Source organism: Rhamphochromis longiceps, linkage group LG9 (genome assembly GCF_057381845.1).
Source record: "Rhamphochromis longiceps isolate RC_006_pf linkage group LG9, R_longiceps_female_GT1.1, whole genome shotgun sequence".
Classification (NCBI taxonomy): Eukaryota; Metazoa; Chordata; class Actinopteri; order Cichliformes; family Cichlidae; genus Rhamphochromis; species Rhamphochromis longiceps.
In genome coordinates, this window is record NC_140565.1 from 25,957,575 (window position 1) to 25,980,700 (window position 23,126).

Genomic DNA, 23,126 nt, shown 5'->3' on the forward strand with positions numbered 1-23,126 from the left:
AACTCCCGCCACAGATTTTCTATGGGGTTGAGGTCTGGAGACTGGCTAGGCCACTCCAGGACTTTCAAATGCTTCTTACGGAGCCACTCCTTTGTTGCCCGGGCGGTGTGTTTTGGATCATTGTCATGTTGGAAGACCCAGCCTCGTTTCATCTTCAAAGTACTCACTGATGGAAGGAGGTTTTGGCTCAAAATCTCACGATACATGGCCCCATTCATTCTGTCCTTAACACGGATCAGTCGTCCTGTCCCCTTGGCAGAAAAACAGCCCCATAGCATGATGTTTCCACCCCCATGCTTCACAGTAGGTATGGTGTTCTTGGGATGCAACTCAGTATTCTTCTTCCTCCAAACACGACGATTTGAGTTGATACCAAAAAGTTCTACTTTGGTTTCATCTGACCACATGACATTCTCCCAACCCTCTGCTGTATCATCCATGTGCTCTCTGGCAAACTTCAGACGGGCCTGGACATGCACTGGCTTCAGCAGCGGAACACGTCTGGCACTGCGGGATTTGATTCCCTGCCGTTGTAGTGTGTTACTGATGGTGACCTTTGTTACTTTGGTCCCAGCTCTCTGCAGGTCATTCACCAGGTCCCCCCGTGTGGTTCTGGGATCTTTGCTCACCGTTCTCATGATCATTTTGACCCCACGGGATGAGATCTTGCGTGGAGCCCCAGATCGAGGGAGATTATCAGTGGTCTTGTATGTTTTCCATTTTCTGATGATTGCTCCCACAGTTGATTTTTTCACACCAAGCTGCTTGCCTATTGTAGATTCACTCTTCCCAGTCTGGTGCAGGTCTACAATACTTTTCCTGGTGTCCTTCGAAAGCTCTTTGGTCTTGGCCATGGCGGAGTTTGGAGTCTGACTGTTTGAGGCTGTGGACAGGTGTCTTTTATACAGATGATGAGTTCAAACAGGTGCCATTCATACAGGTAACGAGTGGGGGACAGAAAAGCTTCTTACAGAAGACGTTACAGGTCTGTGAGAGCCAGAGATTTTCCTTGTTTGAGGTGACCAAATACTTATTTTCCACCCTAATTTACGAATAAATTCTTTACTAATCCTACCATGTGAATTCATGGATTTTTTTTTCACATTCTGTCTCTCACAGTTGAAGTGTACCTCTGGTGCAAATTACTGACCTCTGTCATCATTTTAAGTGGGGGAACTTGCACAATCAGTGGCTGACTAAATACTTTTTTGCCCCACTGTATATATTTGACTGTAAGATGATAAAACAGCCAGTTGTAGTGACGTCGTATTTAGCACACACACAAGGCTAAATCAATCCTCTTGTCGGTGTCTTTATATCAACACAGATAATCCCGTTTTATCTAATGAGAAACTGTTCCTTTACAACATAGCATAGTGAAGTTGCCGTATGTATAATTTCACAGTAGATTAATGCCATTTTTCTGGCTTTTAACTTTTACTACTTAAGATTTAGTTCTCTCAGCATGACCAACATAAAGACTACAAATTACCAGCTACAGAACAGTTGTGGTCTGGAGCCCCCATATTTTTTTTTCTCGCCTTGTTTAACAATTCAGTGTGACCCAGATCTTTCTTACCATTGTGATATGCTGCATTGAAATGTATCCTGTAGACTGATTAGTAGATTCTTTGAAAAACACTTTGAAAATGCTGACAGAGGTGATGTTAAATCATTAGTTTGCAGTTCTGTGAAAAAGTACTCCCCCCCTTCACAGTTTCTTTGTTCTGAATTTTTGTCACACATGCATGTTTCAGATTGTCAAATAAATTTTGATATTAGACAATTAAAGATGTCTTAATTCATTATGGAAAAAAAGTTAACCAAATTTACCTGGTCCTTTGTAAAAAGTAATTGACCCTCTAAACCTAATAACTGGTTGTATCATCCCGTGCAACAAGAACGGTAGTGGAGCATTTGTGATAACTGGCAATGGGTCTTTCACATCACTGTAGGGGAATTTCTGCCCACTCTTCTCTGCAGAATTGTTTTAATTCAGTCACTGTGGGGGACTTTGAGCATGAATGGACAGTTTGAGGTCACATCCTAGCATCTCAATCAGATTTAGGTCTGGACTTTGACTAGGCCACTGTAAAACCTAGTTTTCTGGCCATCTGGTGGACTTGCTCGTCTGTTTCAGTTCATCGTCCTGATACATAATCCAAGTGCACTTGAGCTTCAGGACATGAACTGATCCTTGTGGATTATGACAAGTTGTCCAGGTTCTGAAGCAGCAAAGCAGCCCCAGTCCCAAGCACTACCACCATCATATCTGACTGCTGGTATGATGTTTATTTTTATCCTGTGTTTTATGAAAAGTGTAACAGGACTCAAACCTTCCACAAAGTTCAGCTTTAGTCACATAAACTTTGGAAAGGTTTACCAACGTTCTAAGTTTTCTCCATTTGTGGATAATGGATGTGTTTGGGTAGCTTTTATTTACTCCCAGTATTTACACAGGTTATCATTTTTTAATATTAAACATTTTTTGATAATCCGAAACATGTACATGTAAGTGGGACAAATATGCAAAAAAAAAAAAAAAAGACAGTGTGTGTCTTATATTTCACGCTTTTGTTCTGCTTTATTTATGTTTCATATTTGTTGGCAAACTTCCATTTCAGTGGAAATGTTGGACCACACTGAGAGCAGTACAACAAAACATGGCAATCTTGCTCTATAATATCATAGAGTAATCTAAGCTGAATCAGCCATTTCTGTTGAAAGGCATTTTTCAAGAGAAAATGCCTTACCAATACCATCCCTGAAACCTGTAGTGGCACACGTTGATCTTTTTTTTTTCTGAAAAATGAATCAGTAGTTTGCTTCATTTTTGCCAAAGGGCGAACCAAGAGAAAGTACATACAGACCGGACACAGGAAGATGACATCCTGTCATCCTCTATTTCACTCAGAAAAAAAAAAAATACAAATACACACACATACACACTCTCAACACACATACACAGGCCCCAAAATGATTCTTAATTCCCCCTGGCTTTTCACACAATATTCAATAATGATTTAAAAAAAAAAAAAAATGAAACCAACAAACAAACAGTTTTATTATTTCTATAACCCCTGGTCATAAAATTTATAGCACTTCACATTGCTGCAGATTCTAAGGTTGCAGTTGAGCGCCACTGGCTCTACATTTAGTTAAACACAACAAATCATTTCATTCAGTTTATGCTGGTGATGGTGAATTAAAAAAAACTGAAAAGCAATAGGATATTCAAAATTAATTTGCATTCATAAACAGTTCCTCAGTGTTGAGGCCTTAATGTGGCAACAAGTAGGCCTGCAGTGTGAGAGCAAAGTGCTCTAATAGGGTGATATGGTACTACAAGGTCATTAAGATAAGATGGGGCCTGATTATTTAAGACCTTGTATGTGAGGAGCAGGATTTTGAATTCAATTCTGGATTTAACAGGAAGCCAATGAAGGGAAGCCAAAACAGGAGAAATCTGCTCTCTCTTTCTAGTCCCTGTCAGGACTCTTGTTGCAGCATTTTGGATTAGCTGAAGGCTTTCCAGCGAGTTTTTTGGACATCCTGATAATAATGAATTGCAGTAGTCCAGCCTGGAAGTAATAAATGCATGAACTAGTTTTTCAGCGTCACTAAGAGACAGGATATTTCTAACTTTAGAGATGTTGCGCAAATGGAAGAAAGCAGTCCTACATATTTCTTTAATATCTGCATTGAAGGCATGTCCTGGTCAAAAATGACTCCAAGGTTCCTCGCAGCGTTACTGGAGGCCACGGTAATGCCATCCAGAGTAAGAATCTGGTTAGATACCATATTTCTAAGATTTTCAGGGCCGAGTACAATAACCTCAGTTTTATCTGAATTAAGAAGCAGAAAGTTAGCGGCCGTCCAGGTCTTTATGTCTTTAAGACATTCCTGCAGTTTAACTAATTGGTGTGTGTTATCTGGCTTCATAGATAGATAGAGCTGCATGTCATCTGCATAGCAGTGAAAATGTATGCTATGTCTTCTAATGATGTTGCCTAGGGGAAACATGTATAGTGTAAACAGAATTGGTCCTAGCACTATAGCACTATAATTCAGGTGTCTGTATTATCACTAGAACCCCTTCTACTTGCCACATCACTCCTGTTCTGCAACAGTGTCACTGGCATGAAAATTAAAATCCACATCAACTTTAAAATTCTCCTACTGACATCAAGGCCATCTATAACCCATACGTATCGTAACCCATATCTATCTGACATTCTCCATGCTACCACTTCCTCTCCTGCACGCTTAGATCCTCCTCCTCCCTCAACCTGACAGTTCCCTCTGCTTCCCTCACAACCATGGGGCTCAGAGCTTTCAGTTCCTCTGCTCACTATCTCTGGAACTTTTGATTCACTACCACTTTTCAAAACCCGGCTCAAAACCCATCTATTTAAAACTTCTTTTTCCCTGTAATCACATTTGCACTGCCTAATTTTGACTTTTCTTGTTTTTTGTTCATTTATTGTACAGTGTCCTTGGGTGTTTTGAAGGCACCTACAAATAAAATGTGTTATTGTTATTAATGATAACAAAGTGGAAGATGTGGACTAACATCAAACAGATTTTGGTGTTTTCAGGAGATCTGCTAAGAAAAAAAAAAGTCAAATTGAAATGTAATTGTACTATACAAATGCATTACCCTAGCATGCATAAACAAATAACAAACAATTAAATACATCTGACAGCAGCAAGCGTTCAGCAATCAGAAGGTTTTAAAAATGCCAAAATGTATTACTAGGGCACAATCAAGCCACCTCAGGTAGAATTTGCAAAAAAATTATCTGGTTCAGTTCATTTCCTGAAGCTCATCTGCATAGGTATTATGACTTCTGTATTCGGGTGCATAGTGCTAAATTGTCAGTTCTTGTAAGTGTAATATACACACATGAGCTCACACAGGCGCTTGCTGTAACACTCGAATGAACCCATGCTTATTGCTACATCAACAGAAAACAAGTGCTTGACTGACAGCATGTGTACAAAGCTGTAGTGCAGAAACATGAGTTCTACACGAACAACATGACTCCAGCATGAGATATTTTCCGAGTAGTTCCATTTCCTTGAACTGATAAGTGGCATTTCTGAAGTTAATATTTCATGTCATTACCCACATAAAGCTATTTTCAGACCTTGGTGTTTCAAGAAAGATGAGAGATCAGACCATTAGGAAGACATTTGGAATAGCTGATCCCTGCTGAACCAGTATGAGGCTGACCCAAACAAGTATGCTCAACTGTAGGCAGGTAATCTAGGCAAGACTTTATCTGCTTTGCTGCTTCCTGGCAGCATCTGGATATCTACGCCTCTTTTTCCACATTATTTTTTTCCCCCTTCTTTCTTTGTTTTGCTAAACGTTACATTTAGCTATGTCAGATGTGCTCTCAAAAGTCATGTATCAATTTTGCTGGCTCTTTATTCCCTTTTATTTATCCCACAACTGAGGCGCAATTTCTAAGATTAAAATAATGCATAGATAAAAGAATCACTTTGTCTTGACGTTATTTAGGTGATTTATAAGTACCATTTTGGTTCCACGGATTTAAAGACTGTTGAGAAAGTACACGCATGACATTGAAAGCCTTTTAACTTCAATTATTTCCTTGCATCTGAATTAATCCTGAATAAAAATATAAGTGATGGGAGAACTTTTCAAGATTTATAATTTGCAGCTCACTGACCACAGCATGACCAATCTTCAAAGCAACTTTGGTGTGGCAATATAGTGATTAACCCTTTAAAGCCTGCACCAGGGGCGATTCTAGGATCAGAGCTTAGGGGGTGCTGAGCACCAGGAGAGCTGCCCAGCCAGGCAAGATAAACTTTACTTGTCACAGAGACCTCATCTCTGTCAGTCCCTGCATCCCTAAATGTCACCAGTTGTCCTTTTTTTTTTTTTTTTTTTTTTTTTTTGCCTGTCCCATTTGGTTCTTTAGCCATCAGAATTGTTGTCTGAAGACCAACAAGGATACCCAATGGATTTACTTTGCCAAATGGATCATCGTGGCATTGCCGTATTGGTCCATTTGATCGACCTTTGTTTTTATTATTTATTATATTTTATTTTCAGATGTTACAGACGGGACAGACATGAGTGAGGGATAGGAAAGGGAGAAAGAAAGAGGAAGGAAAGGAAAAACAGAAGGGGAGAGGGACAGTGAGAAAGGGGGGGGAGAAAAAAAATTAAAATCTCCTGGATCACCTGTTGAGAGAAGAATAGAAAACAAGCAAAAAAAAAAACAAAGCAACATACTAAACACAACACCATCGCATTAATCTAGCTAAGTGTAAACAGCAGTAAATACTAAATATTCAATGTTGTTGTGCAGCACGCAGGACAGATGTGCTTCGGAGTAGCAGCCAAGAAAGGTGTAATTTGGGTCTACGAGCAGTGAACACCCGTGTGCATACCTGTGTGGATCAGCGCGCTTTTATTCCAAAGGTTTCTCCATGTAACGATCTGCTAGGGAGTGTGGGGGGGCCACAGCCCCGTCCTCCAGGGTATGAAGCGGGTATGGAGGAGATCAAAACTCCAGACATCCAGAGGCCCCCAGAACACAAGAGACCATGGAAGACCAACAGAGGGGCAGCCGCGCCACTGTTCCAGTAAGAGCTGAGGAGAGTCCCAGATGAGGGTTCACTCAGCAGCCGCGGAGCAGAAGCCAGGGGGAGTTGCAGTGACGCGCCCATGAGCTCCGCCGGCCCCCAGCTGTGCCTGAGTGACCGAGCCCCAGGCCGAGAGGCCGGGGGCACCCCACCTCCGAAGGGGCCCAAGAGAGCCCCAGGCTCCAGGTCCCGATAAGCGGCCGCCAAGGAGTGAGCCGGTGTGTACCTGGACGCCCACCCCCAGACACAAAGAACCACCAACGCACCGACACCTGAGGGAGTCCGCCACTGGCAGGGGAAGTGGTGGTGGGCGGAGATAGGCCTCCAAACCTTGGAGGGCCTGAGGTGTCCCCAGAGAGGTGGCGTCTGATACCCAACCTGACATATAGACACAGACATACAGGCACACACAGACACAAACATCCATTCCCCCCCCCCCATGCTCTCATATGCACTCACTCCACACTCAACCAACGTGGAGACAGACATAAAGAGACGCTGTACACACGATCACACTCCCCAAGCGTACTCTACAAACCGGGTCTAGGTACCCTTGCCCCTGGAGGGGGGAACTGCACCCAGACCCAGGTGGTGGTCTCCAGTTGTCCTGAGTTCTCTCTGACTGTCTCCTTGGTGCATTTAAACCCCTGTTCCTCCCTGTCTCCGTTATCAGTCATCATAATTTTACCATCTCTGTGCAAGTCTGCAAATTTCTTTATTAAATCATAAGATTCTTAAATCCATCAAGTATCTCTGTGCCTGGGTCCTTGTCACAAAACATGAGATCACTGTTTTGTACATTTTAACACAATTTATTAAGCATATGCTTCAGCCAATACCTTTTGATTAGCCTTGTCTTGTGGTTTCTTGCTTTGTGGTAATCTTTATTCTGTTTTCACTGAGATATTTGAATGCTAATCAATAAATCAATATTCAATTCTAAAAAAAAAATTCTAATCCCCACATTTGTGAAAGAAAAGCAAAACACTTTTTTGAAAAGTTTGTAACAAAACCACCAAATCTGATAAAGGTTATTTAAATGCTGCAAAAGAAGAATGGAGTGGAATAAAAAAATACATATCCTAACCTTAACTACTGAGGGAGAATAATGAATGATGCTCATAGTGAGTAAGAACGGAGATTCACTTTTAAAGTGTATGTATAATATAATACAGATACATAAAAATACACTCCAAAAATAGAAGAGTCCTTTAAATGTACAAATGTACAAAATATTAATTAAAAAATTATAAAAATGGAGGCAACTGTGCCTATGGTACAATGTATGAAAAGATCTTTACTGCAGATACTTCTAAAATGGCGTTGCAGATTTTTTCTTTTATTTTAATCTATGTCGCCTCACCTTGAGGTTGGCAAATCTATCACTGTTTGGTGGTCAACTCTCTCAAGCAGTTTACAGTTTCTGTTGTGCCTGTCACTGTTCCCTGTCTGTTTTCTTACCTGGTTCTTCTTGAACTTGTACTTTCTCCTCACGTTCCCCTCTTTCCTCTCTCCCTCTGTGGACTGACAATCATACACAAATAGATTGTATTAGATGAAAAAATTTAATTAATATGAAAAAAATACTATTGAAATCACTAATAAAAAAGTCCTCTCTCAGTGTACTTTCAACCAAAAGGCAAATAACCAAACCACATGTACATCTAATAAAAGATATAAACACTGAAACTCTGATCCAACATTATCCTTTATTAACGGATCATTTGTTCTTACACTTTTACCTGAATGTGGCTCCTTTTTTGAAAAAAACTTCCTTATATCCATTATGAACCTGGCTGTCTCTCTGTACACAAACACACACATACACACCAGGAGTTATACGGTTAATGGGAATCCAGTCAGTTAGCTAGTAAGTACCTTGGGTTTAATATCAGCACATATGACAAAATAAGCAGCTTCTCTCATTCCTTTTCAAACAGGACAGTGGTAACAACAGCAGCCTACAGATAATTTTAAGTTATGTAGAATTTAAATAAGCTATATAAATTTCAATGGGAGCAACAGGACGGTCAAATGTCACTGATTTTACTACAGAGCAGGACGGATTGTAGGGTAGCAAACATCGTCGGAAAACATGTTTTCAACACTACAGGTTACCTGGTGTAGTGTTTTTCAGCTAAAAAGAAACATGGCCTGACTCCTACCTAACTATATAAAGAGTAACTGAAGGTTAAATGCAGCTAACATTTCCTGTTTTAAGCCAGGCACTTCCACCTGTCAGAGGAGAGGCGAGCTGGAACAAACCATTTTGGGGGAGGGGCATCTATACTTTTGTTGTTAAAATATTACATCTCAACCAAGTACTGTATGCTTTTTATATTTTTTTTGTTGTGTATCACACAAACACCAAATATTGTCAAAAAAGTAAGAAATCTTTGGGGGTGCTTTGATTCATTTTGGGCTAAAATCACCCCTGGCCTGCACCCTGAAAAAATTGCCAGAAACGTTTTTTTTTAAATAGAGTTTATTGAACCAGCTGGCAAATTTGCTTAATTTATTTGTTTGTTGCCGTTGAAGGAAAGGACATAAGAAAATCTACTAAATCGTGAAAAATAAAACACTTCCGAGAAAACTAAGCAAAGACACAGAGCTTTGATGTCAGTGCGGCTTCCGCTGTACGCTGTGTGCACTCGCAGCATGTCAGCCTCATCACAGCACAGGTGGCAGATTCAACGTCAGCATGCACACAGAACACAGACAGGGAGCAGTCACTGTCGGCCCCGTAATGTGTCAAAACAACAACCACCTTCAAAACAAGCCAGTCATACTTACGGATAACTTTGGAAAGAATAAACAGCCATGATTGTTACTTCCTGAAATATTTATAGCTGCTGCAGTTGGAGCAGTGAGTTCTGCAGTGCTTCCTGACAGATCCTTACTATTTCCAAGTCTGTCAACAGTACAGAGTGTGAGAAAGACTGCTGCTGTCATCTGCATCAGTGGCAGCTCGCTTCCCCATGAGACCCAATGCAAGCCTTTCACGCTAATAAAGATTTTTCCGAGGGCAAATATGATAAACTGACAAGTGTAGGTACAGTACACGGGAAATGCGTGCGCGCTCTGAGCAAGACAAATCATTCCCCAGAATGACATTCAGCCTGATCTTGCAGGGGATGCTGCTGTAATACGCTGTGAAATTGATTCCATGAAATGAATCATGATCTAATCTTGTCTACCAAAACAAGGTGGCTTGTTCCATGGAAAGAACATCAAGACAGAAACAGTCACAAAATGTACCATCCCATTTCTGCTATTACGAAGCTCTTTTTGAGGATACACAGAAAGCAGTCTTGAAGGGTTACCCGAACAGCTCTTAAAAGTTTGCACGGATTTCCTGTTAGGTATAACATGTACCAGAATTATCTCTCTTTTTAAGGTGAATATAGATATGCTTCCTCTTTTGAGTGATTTATTGTTTTTTCTTGGATGCAGTTATCACAACATGATGTTCACTTTTTTGGAAAGCAATATGAATCACAGTGACTAAAGCTGACATCATGAATGTCTAATCACAAAGGTCAGTGACATGCCCTTAGCATATTTTTTCCTACTGAGCTGTGATCACACTAGTGACTCACTCACTGCAATCAAATACTGCTAGAAATGTAATAGAAATAAGCCTGCTCTGCTTTTGAGGACCATTTGACAGTCCAAATAAAGTGATAATAATCAGAGTATTTTTCCAATAGTTTGTAGACCTCATGTCTGTGGAGGGGAAACATTCATCACTATTAAACGAGCCCTGGTTGACCCAGCTGTCAGGAGGCAATGACGTTTGACTGATAGCTCTGCTGCTTCTGTTTCTCCAAGTTGTTCTATCGCCTCATAGTTCATTTTTCAGGCTGGGATAGGGCAAAGAGCGTGTGGGTGGTGGTTTGGAACGCCGGTCAGCAAAGTCATTGTAGCCAAAGCCCTATCTGATGCCTACCTAAGTAAGTTTAATGCAAAGAAAGTTTTTTGTTTGTGTGCGTAGCTTTTGTTTTCTTTTGAATGTAATCCCCCCCTTTTTTTTTGGTTAATCTTTCAAGATTAAAAATTAACGCAACTCAAAGAAAACCCAAAGTCCTCTGAGACCCAGTCCTCATGATTACATCCAGCCTAATTGCGTTGAGTAGATTATAACTGCACCTCCACGCGGCACGAGTGTGCGTGTCAATAAATGCATTACAGTAATGGATGCAATCCGATCATGTGGTGAAGGCACAGTGATGCTCAGCTATTGTAGCTTGTTAATTGGAAACATTGTCGGCATCTTTGCTCTGTTTGGGTCTGTTCTGGTTGACCACATTTTGGATCAAGTGTAATTAGTCTCAAGTCTGTTCCATTTCTGCTTTATTGAGATTAATTTATGCACCACGAGCATCTGACGGTAACACAAGCAAAAAAAACAAAAAAAAACGAGGCTTACTTTATTAGGAAGAAATGTGATTGTGATCTTAATCAGATGCCAGACACTTTATTAGGTACATCTTGCTAGCATCCTGTTGGATCTAATGCATCATGCAGTTGATTCCAATTTCACTGCAGGTGCAAAGTTGCATGTGACAAATAAAGGTTTGATTGATTGATTGATTGTTGGACATTCGGAGATGCTCTTGTGCATACCTTGGCTGTAAGTGTTTATTTGAGGTATTGTTGCCCTCCTGTCAACAAAGGTGTCTGGCCAACCATTTTACCCCAGAGAACTGAAGCTCACTGCATATTTTCTTGTTTTTGGTCCATTCTCTGTAAACTCTAGAGATGGTTGTCCATGTGACTGCCATGTGATTGGCTTATTGGATATTTTTGTATACAAGCATTTGAACAGGTATAATAGTGGCTCGAGGGTTTAGTTAGATCAAAAAATAAAAGCAGTTAAATGTGAGAAGTTAATCAGACTATTGTGTCATTTACATATGACAAAAAAGTACGATGTTGATTAATTTATGTGCAAAGATGCAATAAAAATGTTATGTAACAATAGTTTAAATTGAAATTTTCAGATTTGGAAGATAAAAACAAGACAATCCATTCAGTTATACATCAGTTGTGTTCAATTGTTTTTTTTGCTGACATATCCTCTTAGAGTATTTGTGGGAATTACTGGACCAGATCCTTAGATAATACTGAAGGATTCCTTTAATGTGAAAAAAGTCATAATCAACAAGTAGACTACATTTATGGTAAAGTCTGTTTCTCAGTATTTGATCTAAAATTAGTTGAAGTATAAATACTCAATGGCAAGATATTGGTGATAGCTCTGTGACAATAATGGCTCATTTCACCAGGGTGGTTCCACATAATGGGCATTAAAAAGCCTCCCAGACAAACCCTATTCTTCAGATATGGGTTTAATTGTCCAGAATATGATTGCTAAGTGAGAGGTCCCCTCACTTATCAAATTAACGGCTTTAAAATTGGGACAGTGAAGTACTTAGCTCTTATTAAAGTGGAAAGGGTCATGCCAAAGGTAAGCTGTTTATCTCATGAAGGAGAGCATAGAGGAGAGGAGAAACATCCCATTGACAGAAAATAAGTTAAAAAAAAGAGCCTTCTTTAAACCTGAAAGTCAGTCATGCTTTGAGAGCCAGACTGTGATATTAGAACACAAATTGGAAATAAATGCAAATTTTCATGTGTGGAAGAGAAACAGGAATAGTGATGAAGATAGACACAGTAATTGGAGAGATTCACATGTATTTCTTGCAGAAACTGTCCATATTTCTTCATGTTTTATTCATGAGAGTAAAGATAGTGTATAGCCACACATGAGCTATCACATATCACAGTGCTCATTTATAGCTCTCCTGCATGAGTCTGGCTTAGCCTAGATAACAGTGAAACCGCCTGGAGGCCAGACACAACTCCCCAAAGAGTAATACAGGCCGTCATGACACCCAGATAGAAGCATGGAAATGCAGGTCAACCCAAACTCTTATCAAAATGCCATACACCTTTCAAAATAGTGAATGAGCAGTATGGACTGGCTGCCAGTTAGTCTGATAACAGTGGGGACCTCTTATGTTCAAGTGTGCCATGTTTAAGGGACACTGGCTTATTATAGGCAAGGAAAATGAAGACATTTAGTGCAGTGATTTTCATTCAAATCTATCATAGCATGGTTTCTTCTTCAGGTCTGCACATCCAACTACTACTGCATCCAAAGAGCTACTGAATAGCACACACTGTAAGTTGTAGTGCTTTGAATGAAGCAATATTAAATCAATTTATTGGTACCATGTAGAATAAGGATAATGTCATTGCAATGTAATGTCCTGCTGGGTTGTTACTTTGACACACATCTACCCTCTAAATATTTTTCTGGCCAAACAACCCACACCCACTTCTTTAATTCATTCATGCTTGAGTCATTTTAAGCTGTGCAGTACGTTTCTTCTACTGAGCACAAGGTTGCTAATTGTGGCGACTGAGGCATTTAAACGTTATGGCGTGACATCAGGGCAAAACTCTTGTTTAAAAAAAATGGAACACTGCGCAGAAAAATAGCATTAGTGGGATTTTCGTGAGAGTGTAATTTCCATATTTTTCACACCCTTCCCCAAGATAATCATAGATCAATTGCGCTGGGATTTGTGCAGACAACACTTGCTGGTTAAGTAGTTTGCAGAAAAGAATTTAAGACCTTTACTTAACCTTCAGAAGCAACATGCAAATATTTCAAAAATTATTCCTTGTAATACATTTGAGTTCTCTCACTCATGCAGTCGCTGACAATAATTCAATACAGCCACTAATCTCTTTCTAATATTACAAACCATGTGTTAACAGAGATAAGTGTGTTTGGCAGGGTGGTCATTTGGAATCTCTAACACTCGGGGCAAGTTTTGTCTTGTGGGTTGTCCTGGAGCCATTTGGCTTAAAAAAAATTAGTCTCCGAAGTTTCTGCAGATGCCTCAGTGTCACAACTTTAATGGACACAAAGATTTGGATTTCTTTTGCCATCCAAAGTCAGTAGCAAAACGGGACCTTCAGACAGCAGTAGTAATGAACCAAGAAGAACTAAAAACAAACCAATATTTTCCATCCTTTCTCCTGTTTTCCCACATAAATGATAACTGAGAGAGTAGAATATTTTTATCTATCAGCATTTGAAACAGAATATAAAAAAAGAGCTCAGAGCTGTACTCTTTATCAAGCAGCAATTATAGACAATTTGTTCAAAAAGGACTTGCAGACTTTTCGGCCACCCTTAACACTTTTTTTCCATGTGTATACGTGTTTTGCTCTTCCTCATAAACACAGAAGGAGGCATGTCGGACAAAATAAATATTCTACAGGTTGCTTTAATGCACAAAGAAACCAATTAATTTACCAGCATCAGGCTGGGAAAAAAGACAAACAACAAGGTTGTGTTGCCAACTGGGCAAAGTAGACAACTCCACAGGGGTAAACTTTCACACCATATGAATTCTGTTTATGCAATCTTATTAGTATCAGCTAAGACAGGTGCATAGATATCTTAAAGAGGGGTCTCTGTGACAAATGGTAGTTTTAAGACCTGCCAAGTTTCTCTGCCAGCGTGAGAGGGGGGAGGATGAGGTTTAAGGTTATGTGAAAAATTGGCAAAAGAAGAATGTTGCAAAACATGGGAATAGGCCATGGAATAAAATATGCTCTCCAAGAATTAATTTACATTGGTCTTATTTACTCTTTGACCTTGGACCATCTCTTAGTTAGCTGCTATAGTCTCATGCTGCTCCTCATGCTTTTATATGTCCCTACTGCATGTTATTAGCTTTTGTCCACTTTCTTCCAAAGTTTGTCTTTATATCTGTATGCTCTCCTTTTCTTGCTTCTCTTACTCTGAACCCCCTCAGCTGGTCATGACAGATGGCTGACCCCCCCCCCTCCCTCTGGATCAAAAACTGGTTCAGAAATCTTCAGGTTCTTTCCTTTTAAAAATAATGCGCTGCAAAAAACGTTTAGTAAGAAAACCCAAAAAAATCACATACAAATCATGAGTTAAAGGACTGTTCAGTTGTTAGTTGTTGGGGAAAATCAAGAAGTAGATTGAAAGCAGGCCAAAAACGTAGAACTGGCAGCACAGAACATGTCTGAATAGACTCACAATACAGGCACAATAATTAGAGTGCTTAATATCCCTTAATCTGTACTCTTAGAATTAATGAGTGTGCAGAATACAAACACAATCAGGTGATCGACAAAAGGTGGGAAATGTCTGGGAGAATGTGGTGGACAGGTAGGAAATGGCAACGTCAAGGTCAATCAGTTCAAAATCAGTTTTATAATAATAGGCTGATGGGTTGAGAAATGATAGGTTTATGCACTGCTTTGTTTTGGATCTTTGATATCCAGAAATAAAATAGATTTAGTGATAGTTCTCTTCAGATGCAGTCCCTGAGCTGATCCTTATTCTCCTGAATTTGCCAGAAGTTTTCAATTTCATGATGGTTTTACAGCAGCAGAATTGCTCTGCATGGATAGGACTTTATAGGCCGCAGATATGAGTAAGATTAGAAAAAAAATGATTATCTAAGCAGCAGCACACAGCTTCAGAAAAAATCTATTATCTGTGTGAACAGGGAAATGAACCCAGCGGTATCACCACCCTTTTTCCCTCCTCTTCTTCTTTCAGGTGCAAGTAAGAGCATCTGGCTCGTTAGTTGTCCCTCAGCAAAGTGTCAAAGCAACAGTGCAGGAAACTGAGTAAGTCAACTGCATACTGGAAAGACAAGATTAATTTCCCAGAATGATTCTCCAATTGGTCTCACCTGAACCGAGGGTTTGGTATAGAAAGTGTTTCTCTTGCAACAAAAAAATTAAAGATTTATTTGCTTGAAGGGATTCGGGGACGATTTTTTTGCACTTAGATATTGAGACGAAGCCCCATTTAGCTAACACGGAAAGTTCTCACTCTTGTTTGATAGATCATGATCATGTCTAACAAGATAATTTTGGTCTACTGGAAATGAAGGAAGGAAGGAAAGAAAACAACTAAGGGCTCAAGGTCCAGGTTTAAGGCAGGTTTTAAGATTTAAGGCAAACTTTTATTTTAATTATTTCATATTTACTTTTAATTTACCCGTGTTTTCATTTTCATTTTCTTTATTCCTCAGTTTTAATTTCCTTTTGCTTGCAGTATTCCTGTGCTTCATATTGTTTCACTTTAATCTTGAATGTTTTATTTGCTGTTTGTTATTTCTTTGTAACTCAAAGGTGCTTATAAATATATAAATATTATTATTATTGTATTTGCTGTTTGTGATTAGTCTTATGGTGTGTTGTTAAATGGAGAAAGGAACCTTCGCATTCAGATTTTCAAATGCTCATTATGCAATTCATTTGACCATCTGTAATACTAGAAGGCCTGCTGTACTCAGCCAAATTTCAACAGTAACCGTAACAACCCAGTACATAATTCAGCGGCTCGTATCCCCTGCAGCTATTTAAGGCTCTCACAAACAAAAAAGAATTTGAGAAAGAGATTTACTCTGGAACTAATTTCGCCACTGAAAACAACTTGCTAGAGTTGCTATAGAACAAGATTTTTAGTTTGAATAACATGGAGTTTTTATTTAACTTTGAATAACGCTGTGATTAATAATTGATTGGTCAAAGGGTTGCATACTTTCTCAGCCATCTGCCTCTGCTATCCTCATGTTGCCTGTCTAAAATAATTTGTTGTGGTATGAGAGTATTCAATCAAAATACAAAAAATAATAAATAAATAAATGATAAAAATGATAAAAAAAAAAAAATGGACACCTCAACTCAAGAGAAATGATGAAATTATATATATTGTGATTAGGTTTGGCCATGTATGAAGAAATCCATGCAGCATTATAATCATGCGTGTATCTGTGCTTCTTGAGAAAGTAAGCTCAAGTCACTGTGTGCAGATCACAAACACATCTTCAATCTTAACCTGTTAAGCAATTTCAGTGAGTCACATATGTCACTGCTTAGATCAAAAACGGCTCTTAGACTTGCACGTTCAGGGGTAAGTAGCCACTGGACAGATTTCCTTAAGAATGTCTTTAGCAGCTTTTTAAAATATTTTTAGTGTACAGCTTCCCAATATGTCTGTGAAGGTTGTCAGTCATCCAGGTCATTGTAGTCTAGTCTCAGTAAATCACAAGATAGGGTGGGGCTAGACTTCACAATGTGTTCACTCGAAACCTTGGTTGATTGTGACCTAGACCCGTTTTCATACCTTGGTTTGTGCAAATAGGTAGAGGGTCAAAATGGGGTCCATGACCCTCTTGGGGACACTGCCATTGGGCTTAAAATCTGGGACTATCCACCAGTTGCTCTTAGAACTGAAGAAGCTTCTTGGATGAGAGGTGAAACGTCTTTAAGGAAACTTAAAGAAGTCCAGACGCTTTTCTTTCCAAGCTCCTAAGGTGAAACGAATTTGGGATGCTTGATGGTACTGACATAGTCTCCAAAACTGTGTAGAAAGAGCTATTTATGCCTTACAACAATCAATAAATAAACAGATAAATAAATAAATAAGTGTCTGTCATTCTATTTCAGCTTATTAATTTTCTATCTAGAGTGCTTCACTTTGTTTGGACAGCCCAGGTAGGCAGGAAAATAATGCTATAATTTCAATCATATATGTATAAACAGCCTCGACTTCACTGTCAGTCCCTTATTGTCAGTTGTATTGTGGTGTTCATCTTTAAGTTATCTGGTTCCACAGCTAACGTGAAAGTTCTTCTATAATGTTTTCATCATGTCCTTAGAGATGGTAGACATTGATTACTCAGGGTTTTCTTTTGTTAGAAAGTTCACATAATCAAGATTCTTTAAGAACCTATTACTTCTGAAAGAAGTGCAACCCTACTTCCAAAAAGTTGGCAGATTTGTGCAAAATGTAAATAAAAAGAAAGCAAAAAATTTAATTTGGAAATCTCATAAAACTATAATAGAAGATATAGCTTAGAACAGCAGTTAAATCAAGAAAAGCTACCATTTTGACACCCCCCCCCCCCCCCCCCCCAAAAAAAAAAAAAAAAAATAGATTGATTGATGGCAACAATACATTTCACAAAATTTGGGAAATGCCCATGTTTATCACTCTTCTTTTAACAATAGTACATAAATTTCTGGGAACTTTGGAGATCAGTTGCTGGACTTTTGTCCCATTTTCTAGCTGATCAACAGTCCTGGGTCTTCTTTGTTGTATTTTTGCTTTATTGTGTGTCGAATGTTTTCCACTGGTGAAATGTCCAGATGGACAACTAGCCTTTCCTGAAAAAGATGCCTGAATGGGTGCATCTGTTGCCCAATGCTGAAAGGTAAATCTGCGTATTGACATTTCATGCTCACTTCTTCTTTGCATGATAGAGCTTTAACCTACATTTGAGGGTCACACCATTTCTTCTTGCCTCTCATCCACATTTACACATTTGGCTTTAGCAAGCAATGCAGCAGTTTGTGTAAGAACAAAGCGACTCTCTTCAACCCTTTAAAGCCAGTCGGAGCGGGCACGCTCCGTTTTGCGTAACTATTTTTAAATCCCTGTAGAACCGGAACCACGTAAAAATTCAAAACACTTACAAAATACAAAACACGTACAAAATACAAAACACATGCAAACTCCAAAACACTTACAAATTCCAAAGCAGTTACAAATTCCAAAGCACTTACAAACCCCAAAACACAGGCAAAACCCCAAAACACATGCAAACTCCAAAACACAACGGAAGTGCTCCAGGACGCTAGGGGCAGTGTTGAGCTTTTGGTACCTAGTAACTACACAAGCCAGGAAGTACCTGGCTTGTGTACTTACTAGGTACCAAAGGCTGCTCGAAATGCGGCCCTCAAATGCGACCTTCATTTCCCTGAATTTTAAGGATGGGTCGGTGTAGCCTTCATGGCCCAACATATCCCAGACTTCATAGCGCGGTGGTGGGTGTGGATAATTTTGCCGAAAAAAACGGTTGAAGCGGGGCGGCTGAACAGTAAACTTTCAAAAGTAAGTACTGAATATTATGTCAGTTATTTATGCGCAAATGTTTAATAATGAAGAACATTAAAACATGTTCGCCACATGTCGGGAAAGTTATGTGCCATTAGCGATGTTTGTACTAACTTGGTTTTAAAGCCTTTACTTGAAAATATGCACCGTTCAATAGTTGGCCTTAATCTTACAGAGAATGTGATGATTTTATGGATAATTAAAGTCAGTCATATATCCACAAACACAACAAGCTGAAAGTCAGTGATGCTGCTCGGTTTGCAGTCCTGAATATCATGGCACAAGCAGGATTCACTGCACTGTTAATGTTAGCTATGTTATATTGCTGCCTCTGTTCGGTGGTGTCGAGCCAAACTGACTTTAACGTGTTTGAACGAGCTGACAGTTCACTCGTTAAGCTGAAAGAAAGATGCTTTGATCACAGGAGTCACACATGTGTCCACTGTACCATCTGGGAACTCTTCTTGTTTAGCACTCATAATAACACAAACACTACATCTTCCTTCCCTTGTGCTGTTTTGTAGCAGTGTATACACCTGAGACTGCCACCTGTCTGTCTGTCCTGCACTCTCTCTCTGTTTCTTTCTCTCTGATTGTGGAATAAAAGTATGAACATGTATTAATAAGTTACACTTGTGTTTGAATCCTGCAGCTTATCACACATTTGATTTCCATGTGACAACTGCAAGTGTCCAGAGTGAGGACAGACTGAGGGACCCACTGCTGCACATCATCTGTGAGACTTTGCACCCCTGATGATCCGCCAGGACAAACTCAGCAGTGTGTGAGGAAGAGGAGGAGGAAGAGCAAGCAGCAGCTGACAGATGGAGAGAATAGACAGACTGTTCCCTGTTTGTGAAGGACTGCTAGAAAAGTTTAACAAAACCTTTTGTCTGTCCTGAATCAGTCTTATTAGGTAATGTTCAAATCATTTTATCATTCCAGTGTTTTCAGTGTGGGAGAAAGTACTCAGGGCCTTCAAGTTACACACTATGAAAGGCAGAAACAAGTTTAATATTCAGAAACCTAAAGTATGTATCAGCAGCAGAATGGACCTAAAAATAAATGTTTGTTTCAGTTCTATGAAGCTTTGAGTATTTTTGGATTAGTAGTACTGCTGTGTTTGTTGCATCATATTGCTGTAATTGTTTATATGCTTCATATATTCTGAGGTAAGTTGATCTATAGTGTTACATCATATTCTATAAGGATGTTATGTGTTTGTATACTTTCTGCCCAGTTTGACCCATTTAGAAGACGTCAGCCTGTTTAGTTTGAGGCTCTGATATTCACTGCTGTAATAACTAATAATGATTAATATAATAACTATAATATTGGCCATATTATATTTACATTACCAAAGTGAGAAGACTTTAGTCTCATGAACAACATTAACTAATTGTTATTTACTAGCTAATCTTTAAATGACTGTTCAGTACAGAAATGAAGCCCAAAAATCATGTTTTACAGTCCCGTGGTCTCAGCCTCAGATACTTATTAAATCACACAGCTCATGTAGAAACAAACAAACAAATGAACAAAACATGTTCTCCTTCATTTCTGTCAAACAAAGCTGTTTCCAGCGGTTAGTATCATGGTTGCTAGGCAACCTGGGCAGCGCCACGGAGACTAGACCGTCCCATTTCACAAGCCTCGCGCTTTCGGCCTTAGCGGTCTTTGAGTACGCGCCACTTGTGGACCGTTAAGGCTGCGTACTTTAACCTCCTAGGACCTGGCGTTTACATATGTGGACATCACATTTTGGTTTGTCTAGACCACAATACAAATTTTTTTTTTATATATTTTTTCTGATATCCGAGGATATTACGAGGACATTATACTGCCTCCTGGTGGTGGCAGAATATAATTTCTCATTCCACATTAGATTCAAGATGGCTGACAACACACCCTGAAGTTCAGATGGCAACTCCCGAGCCAAACTTCGACCAGGTAAAAAATTCAATCACATTTCATGGCTCATTCTTGTTCAGATATGGATAAAAGTGTTCAATGTTTGTTATGGAATTCAAATTTTACAAAAGTTAGTAACTGTAATGATTTACCATGCTGCTAAACATGTGGTACATGTATGTGAACAGAGGGACTTAGTTTTGTTAGCTTTGTTTACAATGTGGAAAGAGGGAGTTAGCAACATGTGCTAGCAAATTGTGACAATGAAATAGTATTTTTGGATGATTTAGGTAGAAAAAAATAGTTTACTACAGTACACGCAGATATAGCAAGTTTTACAAAAAAAAATCTCCATAGGTTTTTATTTGATCTTTCTTATGATGTTTTTTCCAGAGCGTTTTTCTTTCGCAAGAGCAATGGAGTTACTGGGGTTAATTGGAGACAACTCAGATGTGGAAGATTTGTCAGACATTGATGATCCTGTTGGGGATGCTGAATATTTTGATGCCTTGCGTACCATATCCTGCAATCAGGATGTACTGGTCCAAAACCTTGAGATTCCCTGCCATCACCAAAAGGTTCACACGTGACAGATTCTTCAGGCTCAGGCAATCACTCAAAGTGCTCATTGACGATGATGTTCCAGAGGATCTGAAAGAGCGTGATCAATTCTGGAAAGTGAGGCCTTTTCTGAACCGCATTCTGAAAGGCTGCAAATCTCAAGCTCGCCCAGAATGCGTTTCCATTGACGAGCAGATGATTCCATTCACAGGAGCTTGTCCGTATCGACAATATCTGCCAATGAAGCCAAACCCAGTTGGCATACAAAACTTTGTTTGTGCAACAGCAGATGGTATTGTGCTGGACTTTGAAATTTATCAAGGGGCACCTGCACTCCTTGAGCAGGTTGAAGAACCAGGGGATCTGGGTTTGGGAGGCTTGGTCATAGATCGTCTGTCTCAAACGCTGCATCCTAATACAAAGGTTTACTGTGATCGGTTCTTCATTTCCATCCAAGTTGTGGAACGCATGATGAAGAAGCAGATATATGTAACTGGTACAGTTATGAAGAATCGGGTCGCTGCAGCAGTACAGAAGCTACCAAATGACAAAACAATGAAAAAGAAAGGAAGAGGGACCTCAGCACAAGTTACCACTGAGGATGGAAAGATTTGTGTGGTGAAGTGGTATGACAATAAACCCATACGGGGCGATCATGGCTCAAGAGTTGGGAGTTCGCCTTGTAATCGGAAGGTTGCCGGTTCGAGCCCCGGCTTGGACAGTCTCGGTCATTGTGTCCTTGGGCAAGACACTTCACCCGTTGCCTACTGGTGGTGGTCAGAGGGCCCGGTGGCGCCAGTGTCCGGCAGCCTCGCCTCTGTCAGTGCGCCCCAGGGTGGCTGTGGCTACAATGAAGCTTGCCATCACCAGTGTGTGAATGGGTGGATGACTGGATATGTAAAGCGCTTTGGGGTCCTTAGGGACTAGTAAAGCGCTATACAAATACAGGCCATTTACCATATTGATGATGTCTGCTGTTCATGCTAGCGAGCCAGAAGACACCTGCCAGAGATGGGACAAAAAACGAAAACGATATGTGACCATCTCGCGACCAAGTATTGTCCGTGAATACAACTCCAAGATGGGTGGAGTTGACCTTGTCGATAGAATGATGAGTTACTATCGCATGAGTGGCCGTACGAAGAAATGGACACTGCGGATGCTAATGTACTTTATGGATCTGGCTTTAGCCAACAGCTGGCTACTGTACCGTAAAGACCTTACTGTATGTGGCACACCAAAGAAGGACATCATGCAGTTTCTTGAATTTCGCATGGAAGTGGCCATGACCTTCTTGGCTCAGTATGCCAATGACAGCTCTGACTTTTCAGTGCAGGAAGATGACCCAGACGTGTTAGTCCAAGGGAAAAGGCGTCCAGTGAAGGCAGTGCCCCATGTCTCATTCCGCAGGAAGGCTAATGCACATCTGCCAGAGGTGGCAAAATTGAAGAATGCAGCACACTGCAGAGCAAAAGGCTGCTCAGTGAAAATTCGAGTACAGTGTGTTACATGCAAGGTGTTCCTCTGCTTACAGGCAGATCGGAACTGTTACACAGCCTTTCACACATAGGTGTAAACATGGGGGAAAAAATTTGAAGTAGCAGTTTTGAAGTGTTAGGTTTCCTGCTACATCCAATGTTCATAATTCTATTACTTTTTGGACTTTGTTACAGACATCTGTCTTCCTGTAACTGTTAGCAGAACTTCAAATGAGCCATATTGGTCAAAGGGGAACAACTGTTGTTTCTAATTTTCTTTTTGTACTCAGGAAAATTGCTGCTGTGTTCAGACAAAAAATAAAGAGTTTTGCACATCATTACTTACTTGTGACTTTATAGTGGTCTATTGGAATTTAAAACGAATGTCCTAATATGTGGCCATCATTTTTCTCAGAAACTACATCAGGTAAAAAGATCATTCTTTGTTTTTACATTCATCAGGTCCCAATCAGCCCAAATAGCAAAAAGAAATTAAAAATGCATGTCATGAAAGAGTTCGGGTCATAGGAGGTTAAAGCTGCAGACCCTGAATTGTCAACATTGCGACATTCAATATATTTGAA

The 23,126-nt window shown here is 39.8% G+C and overlaps 1 protein-coding gene across 1 annotated transcript; it reads left to right on the plus strand.

Moving 5' to 3' along the window:
- Positions 1 to 20,977: 20,977 nt before the first annotated feature.
- On the plus strand, positions 20,978 to 22,634 carry LOC146662430 (piggyBac transposable element-derived protein 3). The gene is made up of 2 exons (XM_085419459.1): positions 20,978 to 21,704; positions 22,021 to 22,634. The coding sequence occupies exons 1-2, from the start codon at positions 20,978 to 20,980 to the stop codon at positions 22,632 to 22,634; spliced, it is 1,341 nt and encodes a 446-aa protein (XP_085275585.1).
- Positions 22,635 to 23,126: the final 492 nt, after the last annotated feature.